Raw genomic sequence first — 17780 nt, forward strand, 5'->3', positions numbered from 1 at the left:
CATTATAAACATGTTAAATTTGTAGCTTTGATCTCAATGATTGAACGGTTGAATAAGATGAGAACCAAGAGAAATTCAACATGATTTTCTACTTCAAACGGTCTTTCTCCCCCCTTTCCATTGATGCTTTTGACGGTCAAGATGGGTTTGATTTGATACAAGTTAGGAATCTCTTTCCTACAACACTCATAGAAAGAGAGAGTTTTTATATCCTTTACTTTAAATAAAAATTAATTTCTTTAAACACGTGAATATTATATTGTCTATATTAGTAATGGTAATAATTTTTAGACCCAACTCATTTTTTTATTTTTAATAAAAGTAAAATATTAATATTTATTAATGTATAAAATATTTATTTATTTAGTTTCTCAACTTATATTTCAAAAAATTACATTCAAATAAATCATAATCATAAAATTAAAATAAATACATGTATAAAAAATATATTAATGTATTTTTTTAAATGAATAGTAAGTTCGAGTTGGTTCAATTTTTAACCCAAATTAATTTTAATGGAACTCACAAATCTACTCCACTTATATTTTCATTTGAACCAAATTTAAATAAGTTAACAAACAAATCCAAACGTTCTATTGAAATCACCGAATTTTTTAAACATTCATTATCCATATAAGTATTTAACCAACATCTCGGACATTAAACACGAGTAAAATATAAAAGATGTCATCCTTTAAAAAAAACAAAAAAAATTATAATATTAATTTTTATCTTTTTTTTTTGAAGGAATATTTTATCAATAAAATTGAAATTCAGATAACAATATTAATCTAATCCTCGTTCTAAAGATGGTTACCGATTCAAGGGCACAAGGTAGTCTAGTTTAACGATCACTTGATTGGATAATATTTGATAATCATATTTGATATAATACATACGTCGTCACCAATAATGATAAATGTTTTGAATAAAAAAGAGGTGGTGGCATTCATAGAGCATAGACCCAAAAAGAACAAAGCCTTGCCACTAACCTCTTGGCCATATGTGCCTGCCGGCACACAGGCTTCCATTAAACAATTCCTCACCATTCCCGTTCCATCGAGCTAAGTGTTACAATCGCACTCGTAAGTGTCACCACGCACTCACCGTGACACTGAGCAATCATTTCCCCCATGGAAAACAGCCACATCTCTGTATGAAGAATAAATCACATACTTTTATCAACCTAGAACTTTTGCATGAAAATGGCTAAATTTGAGCTAAATTTTCAAAATAATCACACCCAACAAACCAACCCATCATCCATGATCACATCATCTTTTGATTTGGTAAATCACAGATTTGCTTTTGAGCTTTTGAGTTCAGTAGTGATTCTAATGGGAAATAAGAGTAAAAGATCTCGTGTTAAAGAATGGCGTACCTTAGAATTTTCAGAACGTTTACGACTCGTGGCGCTAGAAACATTAGTCCCAACCCGCAAACTTCCGTCCTCAGATTGTCTCTCCTCGCGCACTCTGGTGAAAATGCCACTGTAGTTCTCAGATGATGTTGGATCGCTCTCATCCCAGTCACCAAATTTTGGGACAGTGGCACTACGATCCGGCTGCAAGATCAAACATAACAGATTATGTCATTCAAAGTCATGTTATCAAGAGTGAATGAAGGAAATGAGAAAAAGAAGCTACGCTTTCATTGCCCCGAGGAACAGATTGTTGACGTGATCTTCCGGGAGTCGAGGGAGCTAAACCATCATGACTACCTCCTTTAGGCGAACCTGAACCCCTTCTTTCTCGTAATGGCGAAGATGGTACTGCAGTTTTTGCTTCAGTCCTTGGATGCTGCCGTGGATGAAGAGGTGAATTTTCTATGCTGCAGTCAGAACCTACGCCATTTCTTGTAGTCCTTTTTGATGAATTACTGGTCATGTTATTGCCCTCGCGTTGATGATGTGGAGAGTTAGCCTGACGTTGATGACGAGGCGAGTTAAAGCTTACCCGACCTATTGATTGATGGTCCAAAGGGGAATCAACATGTTTCTTCATGTTAGCATCTTCCAAGCCCAAATCTTCTTGTGCATGCTTTGGCCTTGATGCTTGTTGACCTCGACTCTTCGCTGACTTTATACCATTAGAATCCCGACCAGGCATTTCCGGGGCATCGTGGTGCAATGGAGACTCGGTTTGCCTCCTCACAAGAACACCTTCTTTGATTCTGTGTTGCTCATAGTTTGACCTCACTGTGTCTAAAATCTCCACTTGGTCAAGAGAAGGATCGTTCATATTTATCCTCACTAATTTAGCCTTTGTGGCATTGTCAAAATAGGCTGTATACGGGACATCATCCCCATCATCCCACTTACCAAATTTTGGTACTTGTGAACTCCGCTGCAGCAGTAAAAGAAAATATTTACTAATCTATTTTCAGAGGACCAACGGCTAGACGAACACGACTCTCCACAATGGTATGATATTATCCACTTTGAGTATAAGCTCTCATCGCTTTGCTTTTGGAGAGCCGAAAAGGCCTCATACCAACGGAAAGAGTATTCTTTATTTATAAACCCATGATCATTTCCTAAATTAGCAGATGTGGGACACTTTTATCATCCAACACCTACCATAAGCAAAGAAACTAGATTTTTCGTTATGAACAGGATCGTGTTCGTGCGCAAAATGATCTAATTAGTTGACCGATATTATAAAATAATCATTGAAACAGAACATTTTCGAATCTCATATGAAAGATGAACTTGCTCATGGTGAAAAATAATGGATAAGTATTTTTTTTGAAGCATCCAGCCATGATATCACTCAACCAGAGACCGTATCAAATTCATGGTAAAAAATCACATTATTGTTATCAGTGTTGTGGTAATGTTCATGAATTGTCTATGAATAAGATATCCCACATGACAATTAACATTGGCATTGGACGCCTTTTAGCTCGAAAGGAAAACATGGAGCCAAAAGGCTCAACCCACGCTAGAGATTACGACCGCGATTCTGCATTACGACCTCCATAAGCAAGCAGTACCCGATAAAGGAGAAAAAGAAAAACAAGCAAAACAATAAGCTAACCTAAGCACTACTCAACTGATTTGGACATATACCCTCGACCGAGCTAAAAGGCTCAACCCACGCTAGATAATACGACCATGATTCTACATTACGACCTCCATTAGCAAGCAGAACCCGATAAAGGAGAAAAAGAGAGATCAAAACAAGCAAAACAATAAGCAAACCTAGGCCTACTCAACTGATTTGGACATATACCCTCGACTGAGCCAAAAAGCTCAACCAATGCTAGAGATCACGACCGTGATTCTACATTACGACCTCCATTAGCAAGCAGAACCCGATAAAGGAGAAAAAGAGAGATCAAAACAAGCAAAACAATAAGCAAACCTAGGCCTACTCAACTGATTTGGACATATACCCTCGACTGAGCCAAAAAGCTCAACCAACGCTAGAGATCATGACCGTGATTCTACATTACGACCTCCATAAGCAAGCAGAACCGAATAAAGAAGAAAAGGAGAAATCAAGCAAAATCCTAAGCTAACATAAACATTACTCAACTGATTTGGACATATACCCTTGACCGAGCCAAAAGGCTCAACCTACGCTAGAGATTATGACTGCGATTCTGCATTACGACCTCCATAAGCAAGCAGTACCCGATAAACAAGAAAAATAGAGATCAAAACAAGCAAAACAATAAGCTAACCTAAGCACTACTCAACTGATTTGGACATATACCCTCGACTGAGCCAAAAAGCTCAACCAACGCTAGAGATCACGACCGTGATTCTACATTACGACCTCCATAAGCAAGCAGAACCGAATAAAGAAGAAAAGGAGAAATCAAGCAAAATCCTAAGCTAACATAAACATTACTCAACTGATTTGGACATATACCCTTGACCGAGCCAAAAGGCTCAACCTACGCTAGAGATTATGACTGCGATTCTGCATTACGACCTCCATAAGCAAGCAGTACCCGATAAACAAGAAAAATAGAGATCAAAACAAGCAAAACAATAAGCTAACCTAAGCACTACTCAACTGATTTGGACATATACCCTCGACCGAGCTAAAAGGCTCAACCCACGCTAGATATTACGACCATGATTCTACATTACGACCTCCATTAGCAAGCAGAACCCGATAAAGGAGAAAAAGAGAGATCAAAACAAGCAAAACAATAAGCAAACCTAGGCCTACTCAACTGATTTGGACATATACCCTCGACTGAGCCAAAAAGCTCAACCAATGCTAGAGATCACGACCGTGATTCTACATTACGACCTCCATAAGCAAGCAGAACCGAATAAAGAAGAAAAGGAGAAATCAAGCAAAATCCTAAGCTAACATAAACATTACTCAACTGATTTGGACATATACCCTTGACCGAGCCAAAAGGCTCAACCTACGCTAGAGATTATGACTGCGATTCTGCATTACGACCTCCATAAGCAAGCAGTACCCGATAAACAAGAAAAATAGAGATCAAAACAAGCAAAACAATAAGCTAACCTAAGCACTACTCAACTGATTTGGACATATACCCTCGACCGAGCTAAAAGGCTCAACCCACGCTAGATATTACGACCATGATTCTACATTACGACCTCCATTAGCAAGCAGAACCCGATAAAGGAGAAAAAGAGAGATCAAAACAAGCAAAACAATAAGCAAACCTAGGCCTACTCAACTGATTTGGACATATACCCTCGACTGAGCCAAAAAGCTCAACCAATGCTAGAGATCACGACCGTGATTCTACATTACGACCTCCATAAGCAAGCAGAACCGAATAAAGAAGAAAAGGAGAAATCAAGCAAAATCCTAAGCTAACATAAACATTACTCAACTGATTTGGACATATACCCTTGACCGAGCCAAAAGGCTCAACCTACGCTAGAGATTATGACTGCGATTCTGCATTACGACCTCCATAAGCAAGCAGTACCCGATAAACAAGAAAAATAGAGATCAAAACAAGCAAAACAATAAGCTAACCTAAGCACTACTCAACTGATTTGGACATATACCCTCGACCGAGCTAAAAGGCTCAACCCACGCTAGATATTACGACCATGATTCTACATTACGACCTCCATTAGCAAGCAGAACCCGATAAAGGAGAAAAAGAGAGATCAAAACAAGCAAAACAATAAGCAAACCTAGGCCTACTCAACTGATTTGGACATATACCCTCGACTGAGCCAAAAAGCTCAACCAACGCTAGAGATCATGACCGTGATTCTACATTACGACCTCCATAAGCAAGCAGAACCGAATAAAGAAGAAAAGGAGAAATCAAGCAAAATCCTAAGCTAACATAAACATTACTCAACTGATTTGGACATATACCCTTGACCGAGCCAAAAGGCTCAACCTACGCTAGAGATTATGACTGCGATTCTGCATTACGACCTCCATAAGCAAGCAGTACCCGATAAACAAGAAAAATAGAGATCAAAACAAGCAAAACAATAAGCTAACCTAAGCACTACTCAACTGATTTGGACATATACCCTCGACCGAGCTAAAAGGCTCAACCCACGCTAGATATTACGACCATGATTCTACATTACGACCTCCATTAGCAAGCAGAACCCGATAAAGGAGAAAAAGAGAGATCAAAACAAGCAAAACAATAAGCAAACCTAGGCCTACTCAACTGATTTGGACATATACCCTCGACTGAGCCAAAAAGCTCAACCAATGCTAGAGATCACGACCGTGATTCTACATTACGACCTCCATAAGCAAGCAGAACCGAATAAAGAAGAAAAGGAGAAATCAAGCAAAATCCTAAGCTAACATAAACATTACTCAACTGATTTGGACATAAGAAGAAAAGGAGAAATCAAGCAAAATCCTAAGCTAACATAAACATTACTCAACTGATTTGGACATATACCCTTGACCGGAAATCAAGCAAAATCCTAAGCTAACATAAACATTACTCAACTGATTTGGACATATACCCTTGACCGAGCCAAAAGGCTCAACCTACGCTAGAGATTATGACTGCGATTCTGCATTACGACCTCCATAAGCAAGCAGTACCCGATAAACAAGAAAAATAGAGATCAAAACAAGCAAAACAATAAGCTAACCTAAGCACTACTCAACTGATTTGGACATATACCCTCGACCGAAAAACAAGCAAAACAATAAGCTAACCTAAGCACTACTCAACTGATTTGGACATATACCCTCGACCGATCTAAAAGTCTCAACCCATGCTAGAGATTACGACCATGATTCTACATTACGACCTCCATAAGCAACCAGAACCCAATAAAGGAGAAAAGGAGAGATCAAAACAAGCAAAACAATAAGCTAACCTAGCATTATTCAACTGATTTGGACATATACCCTCAACCGAGCCAAAAGGCTCAACCCACGCTAGAGATTACGACAGTGATTCTACATTACGACCTCCAAAACAATAAGCTAACCTAAGCATTACTCAACTGATTTGGACATATACCCTCAACTGAACCAAAAGGCTCAACCCACACTAGAGATTACGACCGTGATTCTACATTACGAACTCTAAAACAATAAGCTAACCGAAGCGTTACTCAACTGATTTAGACATATACCCTCGACCGAAGAGGTTTAGATGTCCAAATCCTTCCACCAACAAGTGATTGAACTAAAGAAAAGACAAATAAAACAGCAAAGCCTCAAGAAATTCCAAGATTTCCCCATCTTCAAACCTTCATCTCAGTCATATGCATGGAATAAGCAAGAGGCAGCCAAAAAATATGACCAAATCATAGATCGCAACAGTTCGCAACTCATAATAAATAAAATATCCAAGAAATTCAGTATGCTCCATTGTTTTGGAAACAGATAAGAAAAAAGAAAAGGAAGAAGAAAGCGAAGAACAGAGAAGTTTCGAAAACTCACAGCCATTTGAAGTTCCACAAGGATTAACTTCCAAAACCGTACACTCTCAAACGAAATCGAGCATCGTATTTTAACTTCTTCGAAGATCCACCTGCACCGAAAAAGTTAAAAACAAACGAAAATCGAAATATGATGAACAATAAACCAATAAACTAAAGAAAAGCAAACAATAAACCAATAAACTAAAGAAAAACAAACTTCCATTAAATTATTGACCTGCTCTAGCGACATTATTGGACTCGAAGTAGGACCAGAAGCATAATCCAGAGAATTAATGTGAAAACGCTTTGGAAATCGGATAAAGTTGCAATTACAATTGCAAGACAGATCTGCAAATAATCATTTCCGTTTTGAACGGAGAAGTTTGGCGAACTGAAATGAATTAATTTGGGGAGACGAAGAAAATGATTTGATAACAACATTTTTCACTCCACATTGAGGTGAAAGATTTTTGCATCCTTTTCACTGTTTCTCTGAACCTTTGGATAAAGAAAAGCAAAAAAAAAAAAATCGAGAAATGGAAAAAATGATGACGGATGAAGACGACGAACTTGACAACTGGATGATTAAAATCATCGACAGCGACCCGTCTGTCGGCCCAGTAATAGTGCATACTTCACACTCTCACTTAATAAATATTAAAAAAAGTTGGTAAAATATAATTAGTTTGAGAAATTTATCAAATCATAAAAATTAAAATTTTGTATTTTGAGTTTTATTATATTTTTAATAATTTTAAATTTAGGTTTGATTTTTTTTAAATAAATAGTAAACTTTATTAACATTCTGGTTATAGATTTTATATTTTCACGTGGTATAAAAAAACATTATTATTTAATTTTTTAAAAAAATTTGATTTATTAACCGTAGAAAGGCCAAAATTTAGACAAAAATAAAATAACATAAACTTTTTTTTCTTTGAATTTTGACAAATACTTATACTAATAAGCCATATAATGTGATATATATATATATACATATATATATATTTAAATCAACCTTAGTTTGGTACAAGGTTTTTTTTTTTTAAAAAAAATAAACTTTATTTTAAAATTAACTATATTTTAATAAGCCATAAAAAATTGAGTTTTATTTAGCCATCAAATATATTAAATGTCCCTATTTTTCTTTTATTTTATTTAATATTTACAAGTTTTTTTTTAGTTTGCTTTTGCTACTCGATCATAAAAGTGGTAGGTTGCAGTGTTGCTGCTTAATCATGTTGTATTTGAAAGAGACAAACATGGCCCACACAGAGGCTATGTTCGAAAGAAAAAAAAATGAAAAAAAATTAAATTTGCAGAGTTCCTTTAAATTAAATTAAATTAACCAAATCAACAATTTTTAAAAAATATATACATACATTAGTTTTATTTGTATTTAATTTCATATTATTATTTATCCTCACAACTCTTTAAAATAATTTAAAACTATTTAAAAAGTAATTTCTAAAAATATATATTCTAATTAAGTTGAATAAATATTTTAGAAACTAACCTTATACTTCTATTAAAAAACAAAAATTAGAATAAACAAACCCACAACCCAAAAAATTTACAGTTGATAATTGCAAAAATTATTAAATTAAACCATGAGAATTTTATCCATTCCATTCCAGAAAGAAAGAAACCAGGAGAAGAGCATTGATCATCTTCTTCCCAGGCTTTTACACAGAACAGAAAGACACTCAATTGATTAAACAGCAGCCATTAGATGTTTGCAATTTCAGGTCGTGAAGTAATGTGTACGTACATGCATTGCGTGGGAGCCCTCATTTCTTCCCGCTCTTCTTCAGCCCAGCTCCTCCAAACGCTCCCTTCTGTTGGGCCTTTGCTCTAAGCTCTCTGAGCGCCTGTATAACCATCCAAACATCTCAAAATTGTAATTAGCAGACAACCAATGGTCTAGGAAGTAATTTTGGCATGGTTCATTTTGGTTCATGTAGTTCTAAAATGTCCTTACAACATTTTAACATAAATTTTACACGCAATTCAAATCCTTCGATGCAAATTTATGGTTATAGTTCAAGAAATTTAGTGAATGAATCGGTACTAATGAGATAAAAACGAAAATGAGGGAACCAAAATGAACAAAAGTATTAAAAAACTAGCATCTAAATCCGTTGTTTTCAATCTTTTCTCTTAATAAGAACAGATTTCAACTTCAAAGTTCAGTTCTAACCTTTTCCTCGTCCTTCTTCTTTTGAATATTTGCCATATCAACCTGTTGAGAAAACGCAGAAAAATTCAAAGTTCAGTTTTGAAAATAAGAGTTTCTCCACAACGAATTAAGATAGAGACAGCTGAAGGGATCGATCATTAATTAAAAATGACCAATGAATGGAATAGACAGTTCAGGTGAGGGCATCAATCAATAATTTTAGCACGAACTTCCCTCCCCGTTGAATAGAATGGACAATAATGATTCTTGCAATAAAAAATAATAACAAGAAAAAAGGCACAAAAAAACTACACCAAAACCAAAAATCAGGCGCACGTTAATGAAAAATAACTTCTATTCTCTTTTACAGCCTTGATCAGGCAGATTGAAATTCTTCGATCCAAAAAAATTGTATAAAAAATGAAGAGAACCAGGAAGAACATAGATGATTTGCGGCATAGATCCATTACGGAAAAAAAAAAAAATCAAAGAGTACCTCGTCGTAATCTTTCTTCTCGACCTTGGGTTGCTTCAATGGCTTCGCTTTCCCTCCTGTAAAGACATAGAACACAATCGATGAGACTACCGAATCCAAAATGAAATCGGAAAAGAACGCTCAATAGATCGTACCTTGTTTGGACGACATGGCTGAGATATCGTTAGGGTTTGGCCAAGTCGAAGAGAACAAAGATGAGGAATCGCCCGAGTCGAAGAGCACAACCGGCTATTATTTATAGTGGCACAAAGCATTGCGCGTTTTTTTTTTTTTGGAAGAAAATAAAATATGTGGTTCAAGAAATAATATATTTTTCCTATTTCTAAATTACTTTAAAATTTATAAAATTTAAATGATTGCTGACAATTTTTATGTATTTACATCTCGCTTATGATTTTAAAACAAGTTTCCATACCCTTATAAGAAATGTTCAGTATCTCTCGCTGATGTGGGATCTCACATGTTATGATTATGATTACAAACCTAATATAGTTTTCTTAGGACGTTAATGAGTTGTAAGTGCATTGTGTCACAGACATGCTTGTCCAAAGCGTGTTGCCCCACGGTCGCATGCCCTTTCCATGTCAAAACCCTTGTTTTGTATCACTTTACTTTCCTTTACTGCTTTCATGATGCACAGTTTTCCTATTGTATTTTCTGAGTGTATGATGTTTTGACAGAATCATATCTACACCTGATAGACCTGAAATGCATCAAAATGTACTATGGGGAATGCGACTAGTTCTCAATTCTTCATACCTGGAGTTATATGTTATCTAAGCCGTTGTGTTACCTCTTTTCGCTTATAGCCTATAATATTGCTTTCTTCATTTCTCTCCATCTTGTTTTCAAATTCTCTTTCTAAAACCTCTCTCCGTCTCCATTTTCTAAAACCTTTTTCCTAAAGCAAGGTTAGAGGTTTGGGTATACGTCATCCGATCGAAGGAGACACGATTTAGAGTTGGCTGACTCACTCGGTGGAGAGAGTGAGTACTACAAAATCGCCACAAAATGAAATTTCCCATCAAATTTCCAAACCTACAACATTTTTCTGAATCACAATATTTCAGAAACCTAGAGGATCTTAAACCGTCATTATGTGTATAGTGACATGTAAACTTGAACTAAACGGTAAAATCAGGTCATACATAAACGGCAAAATCAAAGGCAAAGCAAATAGTACCCGGATAATAGCATCCATGTTGGCACCAGATTGTGTCTCATCTAATAGAACCTAGAGCAAATCAGAGATATCTGTAATGGATACTATTGGGGATTATTGGTCACGTATTGGCTAATTTAGGGAATGATCATGGGTTTTAAGTGAGGAATACTATCTCGATTGGATGAGGCCTTTTGGGGAAGTCAAAAGCAAAGCCACGAGAGCTTATGCTCAAAGTGGAGAATATCATATCATTGTGGAGAGTCGTGTTCATCTAACATGGTATTAGAGTCATGCCCTAAACTTAGCCATGTCAATAGAATCCTCAAATGTCGAACAAAGAATTGTGGGCCTCGAAGGTGTAGTCAAAAGTGACTAAAGTGTCAAACAAGGGGTGTACTTTGTTTGAGGGCTCCAGAGAAAGGAGTCGAGCCTCGATTAAGGGGAGGCTATTCGAGAGCTCCATAAGCCTCAAGGGAGGCTTATAGTGTACTTTGTTTGAGGGGAGTATTGTTGAGGATTATTGAGGGTGAGTCCCAAATTGACTAATTTAGGGAATGATCGTGAATTTATAAGTGAGGAAGGCTTTGAGAGCTTATGCTCAAAGTGGACAATATCATACCATTGTGGAGAGTCGTGTTCATCGAACAGATATTAAGATAGAAATGTATGCACAGAGTTCCAATGTTCAATAAACAAATACCATTGTAATAGCCGAGCGGGTTTTGAGCTTTCAACAATCATCCACCCGCCTTCTTCCGAAGAGAACAGATATCTAAAAAGAATACAAGGCCCCAGCATCAAAGGTATAAACAACCAGAGGACATTTCAATCATCCATTGAGATGCATCCCATCATATAAACAACAAAAATGAAGAAGTAGACCACAAAAGTGTACTGCAATATTCCAATGATCTACTTGTTATATGCTAAAGAAAGTTCCAAATAACAAATATTTAAACAATAAGCCTGAAGTTCTGAGGTTTCTTCAAAATTTACTTACCATAAAAATTTCTCAGGTGCCACATCGATTGAAGAAAAGAATGAGTGCTAGTGAGGACACTGGCCCCTAAAAGGGGTGGATTGTGAGATCTTATATTGGCTAAAGAAGGGAACGAAGCATTCTTTATAAGGGTGTGGAAACCTCTCATAGCTGAATCGTTTTAAAAATCTTGAGGGGAAACCTGAAAGAAAAAACCCAAAGAGAATAATATTTGCTAGTGGTGGCTTGGGCTGTTACAAATGGTATAAGAGTCAGACACCAAGTGGTGTGCCAACGAGGATACTGAGCCCTGAAGGGGGTGGACATCGAGCAGTGTGCCAGCGAGGACGCTGGCTCCGAAGGGACTATGAGATCCCACATCAATTGGAGAGAGGAACGAGTGTCATCAAGGACGCTGGACCCCAAAGAGGGTGGATTGTGAGATCCCATATCGATTGAAGAGTGGAACGAATGTCAATCCTACATCGATTGGAGAGGGGAACGAGTGTCAGCGAGGACGCTGGGTCTCGAAGGGGATGGACTATGAGATCCCATACCGATTGGAGAGGGTAACAAAAACCTTTGGTATAATGTGATTCAAACTTGTCCCGTTATTTCATTTGGGCAGAGCCCGTGTCTAACGAGCTAGAGCAATTAAGGAAAAGTGAAGCAGTGAGTTTCTAAACTTGCTCTTAATTCACTTCGGCAGAGTACCTATCTAACGAGCTACAATTTTAGGAATGTCGATGCCCAACAGTTCATAAACTAGATGTATTTCATTCATAATCGCTCTAAAAATCAATCCCGCACAAAATTATCGTGTAATGTATAGCTAACAACGTCCTACAATAACACACACTCCAACACGACATTTCAAGAATCAAATTCATCTCCAAGATCTCAGTTACCTGCATGTTCGTCATATCCATGACGCGCCACCGCAAATCAGGGCGTTCCCTCGCGTGCCGGCGCAGCATATCGGATATTACAACTTTAGATAAATCAATGTTGGTGGTGCATCGAAAACCGGCGTCGTAGAGCTACTCAGAGAGACTGGCGGAGCTCAGGCCACTCGGCATACCACTAGAAAGCATCGCCATGGGCGCGTATGGTGAAGAAATTTTCCCGATTCTCTTTGCTGGTGAAGTGTCCGAGAGTTCGGAGGATATTGTCGGCTTCCTCCATGGCTGTGCTCCATGCGAGCTCCTTCCAGTGCCCGCTTATGGTGAAGGGGTCTCTACTTGAGAGTCTATGCTTCCCTCGAGGGTTTTGGCGCCACCACGCGACTAAATAAATAAATTAGATTTTATCTAAACTTTTAATTTCAAATTCATTTAATTTATTTTCAAAAATAAATGATAGGGTAATAATAGAAAAATAAAACGCTAATTAATAAAAATAACTCTTAACTCCTACCAAATAATAAGAATAATAATAATTATAATAAATAAATAAATAAAATATAAAAAATAATAAATAATAAATAATAATACTAAATATTCTTTTAACTTTCATTTTTTTTTAATAATACTCCTAAATTTATAAAATAAATAAATAATTCTCTTAATTTTTAACCAATAGAAAATATCATTAGAAAATCTTTTATATTATATTTAAAAATACCATGAAATTAAAAAAATATATACATTTTTAACTAAAAAAATTATTTTAATTTAAGTCAATAAAATACTAACAATTTTCTACGGTAAGGATTTTTTTTTTGTTTTAATATATTATTAGAAAAATACATTGTGAAAATGTTAGATAGGTATTTACTTATAAATTAGACGTCATGTAAAATCAATTGATTTTCACCATCGGATCAAATCTCTTATATTATTGATCAAAGTGCAAAATCTAGTTCATTGGTTAAAGATCTATTTGGACGGTTACCTCTCGATGTAATAATTGTGAAGGTATTAAATTGTTGTTTATTTTTTTCTTTATTACATAATAAAATATTGAATAATATAATAATTAATAATTTAATCTGTTTTTTTTTTATAAATAATTTATATACGTTCAAATATTCTTAAATTCACATTAAGAAACATTTTAAGCGTTATTCTTACAAAATAAATAAATAAGCGAGGGAGCGTGACGAGCTCGAAAGCACATGAGCGCGTGAATCACACGCGGCTGTAAAGCGCTTCAAAGTCGGATTCTGATTCCATTAATCACGAGGCGCGCCAAAGCTCGATGACCGGAGCAATATCAACCGTCGGCTTATTTAATCCGACGGTCACAAATGATTTCCGTCATCTTCCATTATATCCTCACCACGCGCTCGTCGTCCTCCTTCTGGGTAATCCCTAATTGGTTCGGACTCTCAGCTTAGATCTCTTCCGATCGCTTCGCAATACCGACAGAAAGACCTCAGGAATTTGAATTTCAAGAATCCAAGAATGGTTATTCTCTAGCTTAGATCTATTTCGGAACGGTCAGTAGTTTCTTCAATCTTCTTGTTCTTCCTCAGTTTCGAAGTTCTTGGTTTTTATTTCTTGATTCTTTTTTACATTTTTAGTTCTATTGCTCCGTGATTGTTGTGTATGGAGATTCGAACCATTGCCTGTTTCTTGAATTTCTTGAGGAATTCAAGTCATGATGGAAAAATGAAAGAAATGGAACAAGTTTGCAGAACTGTTAGGGCCAGCGTGGATATTTTGGTTCTAAATTTGCATCAGAAAGCGTTGGTATGGTTCTTAGCGTCGTTGTGTTCGAGTTAGTTTACTACTGACGTCTCTTATATGCACGGCAAAGAATTGAAGAGATGATGTATGAAAGTTACAATTACGTCTTCTTAGCTTAGTCCGATTCTAGGTTTGGCGGTTTCTGTTATTGCAAGCAAAGTACAAAAGATGGAGATAGTAATTTAGTACTATCGTTTATGGCTTCTTAACTTGACTTAGGAGTTTAGGAAGGTGGCAAATCTTTCTCTGTAGGCCTTGCACATCTGCCGGTTGTTTTCCTTAATGAAATTGGTCAATCGATCCTCTAGTCTTAAGAATCTACAGCAATTCAGACAAGTTTCCTCATCAAATACATATTTCCTTCAGATGTTCTTGAGTAAAAAATGGAAGTAAATTCTGCTTTGACTTGTATGTGTGTTGTTTTATGCACTGACTTGTTGAAAAATATGATTGCAGGTTTGTAAAATTCGAACGATCCTACAACGCAATTCGATTATCTTGGGGCATACTTAATTTTCGAATGGCAGATACAATATCTAGTTTCTGGGGTCCTGTCACATCTCCTGAGTGGTGTGAAAGCAACTATGTCTACTCTTCTTATATTGCCGAATTCTTCAACACGATATCGAATATTCCATGCCTCATTTTAGCACTTATTGGTCTCGTAAATGCCTTGAGACAAAGGTTTGAGAAGAGGTTTAGCGTTCTTCACATATCAAATATGATCCTTTCCATTGGAAGCATGCTGTATCATGCTACGTTGCAACGAGTGTAAGTCTTATTACCTTTATATTGAAGAATAAAGAATGAAGATGATTATGTGATCGTCCTATTTTTTCGCTTGGAATTTTGTATTAATTGCTTGAGTTGAAATGTTAATTTTAGTATGTATAGGTTGTGAATAAAAAGGTCGATATAAGATAGATTCCACGAGTGTTCAAATTACAAAATGTTGTTGTGTGGAGTTAAGGGACGAACTACTTTGGATCCTCTTTGGGCTTTTCCTTTCGAGCTCCCCCTCAAGGTTTTTAAAACGCGTTTGCTAGGGAAAAGTTTCCACATCCTTATAAAGAAGGTTTTGTTCTCTTCTCCAATCAATGTGGGATTTCACAGTTTACGTCTACGAACTTATTTTAGTTAACGCACACACACTCGCAAAAAGAAGAAGTTAGAACTGTCGAGGCATTTCATTCTTGATTGGAATTCATTCTCTCATCTCTGATTTTATATTTTTCTAACGTGTTAGGAGTTACAACTTTTTACGCCCCCTCTACCGAGGTCTGGTACATGTCATGATGAATGCCCTGTAAAATTATTTCTTCTGGAACTTTTATGGTGTATTTCTATGACTTAGTATTCATAAATGTTCTTGTGAACGTTAATTATGGCTCGTGGATGTATCTTCATTATGCTATCAAATTTATGATTGTTTTTAGCATTGGCTTGCATGCTCCGTCAAATCTTCATTCATTTTAAGTATTCATAAATGTTCTTACGAACGTTAATTATCGCTAGTGGATGCATAAACTTCCATTATGCTATCAAATTTATGAATGTTTTTCTGTGAAATCTTCATCCATTATAATAGTACCCTATTGGATTCAACTCTAAACTTATTTCCAGACAACAGCAAGGCGACGAAACACCTATGGTATGGGAAATGCTCCTCTATATCTACATCCTTTATTCGCCCGATTGGCACTACCGAAGCACGATGCCAACGTTCTTGTTTCTATATGGAGCTGCCTTCGCCGTTGCTCATGCAATCGTCCGTTTCGGAGCAGGCTTTAAGGTACACTATGCAATACTGTGTCTTCTCTGCATCCCAAGAATGTACAAGTACTATATTCACACGAACGACATACACGCTAAGCGGCTAGCAAAATTATACTTGACAACCATCTCTCTTGGGACTGTTTGCTGGCTTTTTGATCGCTTATACTGCAAGAACATCTCTAGCTGGTATATAAACCCACAGGGTCATGCATTATGGCATGTATTAATGGGGTTCAATTCTTATTTCGCCAACACATTTTTAATGTTTTGTCGTGCTCAACAACTAGAATGGAACCCGAGAGTAGTCCACTTTTGGGGATTGTTTCCATACGTGAAGATTCAAAAACCAAAGAGCCAGTGACCGATGGATGGTTGGTTGGTTGGTTGTGTCTTGGAAGGAAAAAACGACATTCTTTTAATCTTGAAATGATGGGTTTTTGGTTCTTGGCTGGTTACTATGAATAGGATTAGACATTCTTTTACCCTCTCCCTGGCCCTTCTTTGCCTTCTCATATGGATGTAAATCATACTCAGAATGTCTGTGTCATTGATTTAGATTGGGTTTTTCTGCAGCCTGTAAACTTGTGTTCTTCCTTTCTTTCTTTCTTTCTTCTTTCCAGTTTTACTTTTCTTGTAGGAAATGTGTTTTGTTTAGTATTTTCATTCATTTGCAATATAGAATTGTGTTCCAAAAGGATGATGCCCTTGGGGTTTAGGTTCACAATTTTGAAAGCTCTTTACATATTCACTTGGAACTCTTTTAGTGTGCAATGGATCATGCCAAAGTTTGATGGTTATATAATATACCTGATGGTTTGATTCGTTTTCTTATTAACAGATTTCTTTAACTACGAGATAAGACATATCTTTCATCGAGAGGTCTCTCTATCCCATTTGTTGAACTAAAACATAATAAGAGAATAATTTATATTTAATTTTGATATTTTGTATCCATTTAAATTTTAACAATTTAATTCAAATCTTGTTTAAGGGCTAGTCTTTATAAGACATTGCCTTCTCTCCTACAATCTGCATCGCCCGGAATGGATAAGACTTAAAGGAATACTGCTAGAAGAAAGACATAGAAGGTTTTTCACTCTCTCAAGTCGTAAGTAGAATCGATCTACATGGCAAGACTTACTAATTTTTATATCCCGAAGAAGGGAGTATCCATTTTTATTAAATTTGAGTAATTTTTTAATCTTCTAACCTTCCACTCTATTTTTCTATTCTTTTATTTATTTATAAAGATTGTGATAATTTTTCTAAATTTTTTGAAGGATTAATTTTTATATGATTTCAAGCTAATTTTAAATGATAGCGAAAAAAAAAAATGAATAATTGTAAAATATTTAAATTGATATATATATATATATATATACGCGCTAGGTCTAGCTCCCAGTTCGCAGCAGAGAACAAGTATGTAAATCAGGCCTTTTCTCGAGAGTGATTCTAGGCCTTGGCGACGAATTTTCGTTGAGTCAGCAGCATTCCTTTCAAAACACGAAAGTCAGAGTTAGTGCTCATTGGTCCAACGAACAAATTGCCTCCTTGCTATCTTAAAAAGGAAAGCGTCTGCAGCAATTTATGTAGTGGTCGGCCGGCAGAAAGCTCATTAAGCTTT

The 17780-nt window shown here is 36.2% G+C and overlaps 3 protein-coding genes and 1 long non-coding RNA gene across 5 annotated transcripts; 1 reads left to right on the forward strand and 3 right to left on the reverse strand.

Moving 5' to 3' along the window:
- Positions 1 to 766: 766 nt before the first annotated feature.
- Positions 767 to 7380, reverse strand: LOC111432072 (RPM1-interacting protein 4-like). Of its 2 annotated transcripts, none has more exons than XM_023068873.1 (5): positions 7107 to 7380; positions 6891 to 6981; positions 1653 to 2345; positions 1382 to 1564; positions 767 to 1152 (listed from the first exon to the last, which is right to left on the reverse strand). In XM_023068873.1, the coding sequence occupies exons 2-5, from the start codon at positions 6894 to 6896 to the stop codon at positions 1123 to 1125; spliced, it is 912 nt and encodes a 303-aa protein (XP_022924641.1). In that variant the 5' UTR covers positions 6897 to 6981; positions 7107 to 7380; the 3' UTR covers positions 767 to 1122. The 2 variants fall into 2 exon arrangements, with proteins under 2 accessions (XP_022924641.1, XP_022924640.1); XM_023068872.1 differs by having other exon boundaries at positions 1647 to 2345; positions 7107 to 7375.
- LOC111432073 lies at positions 3002 to 6880 on the reverse strand. The gene is made up of 3 exons (XR_002708600.1): positions 6434 to 6880; positions 6156 to 6319; positions 3002 to 5632 (listed from the first exon to the last, which is right to left on the reverse strand). It is a non-coding gene; the product is annotated as an uncharacterized LOC111432073 (long non-coding RNA).
- A 1069-nt stretch (positions 7381 to 8449) lies between the features above and the next one.
- LOC111431777 (translation machinery-associated protein 7-like) lies at positions 8450 to 11429 on the reverse strand. The gene is made up of 6 exons (XM_023068485.1): positions 11412 to 11429; positions 10730 to 10780; positions 9681 to 9774; positions 9547 to 9602; positions 9072 to 9113; positions 8450 to 8742 (listed from the first exon to the last, which is right to left on the reverse strand). The coding sequence occupies exons 1-6, from the start codon at positions 11412 to 11414 to the stop codon at positions 8662 to 8664; spliced, it is 327 nt and encodes a 108-aa protein (XP_022924253.1). The 5' UTR covers positions 11415 to 11429; the 3' UTR covers positions 8450 to 8661.
- A 2471-nt stretch (positions 11430 to 13900) lies between these two features.
- Positions 13901 to 16911, forward strand: LOC111432202 (alkaline ceramidase-like). The gene is made up of 3 exons (XM_023069057.1): positions 13901 to 14130; positions 14837 to 15151; positions 16004 to 16911. Exons 2-3 carry the CDS (start codon positions 14901 to 14903, stop codon positions 16515 to 16517), a joined length of 765 nt encoding a protein of 254 aa, XP_022924825.1. The 5' UTR covers positions 13901 to 14130; positions 14837 to 14900; the 3' UTR covers positions 16518 to 16911.
- The last annotated feature ends 869 nt before the right edge of the window (positions 16912 to 17780 follow it).

The sequence above is a fragment of the Cucurbita moschata genome, unplaced genomic scaffold, assembly GCF_002738365.1.
Source record: "Cucurbita moschata cultivar Rifu unplaced genomic scaffold, Cmos_1.0 Cmo_Scf00037, whole genome shotgun sequence".
NCBI lineage: Eukaryota > Viridiplantae > Streptophyta > Magnoliopsida > Cucurbitales > Cucurbitaceae > Cucurbita > Cucurbita moschata.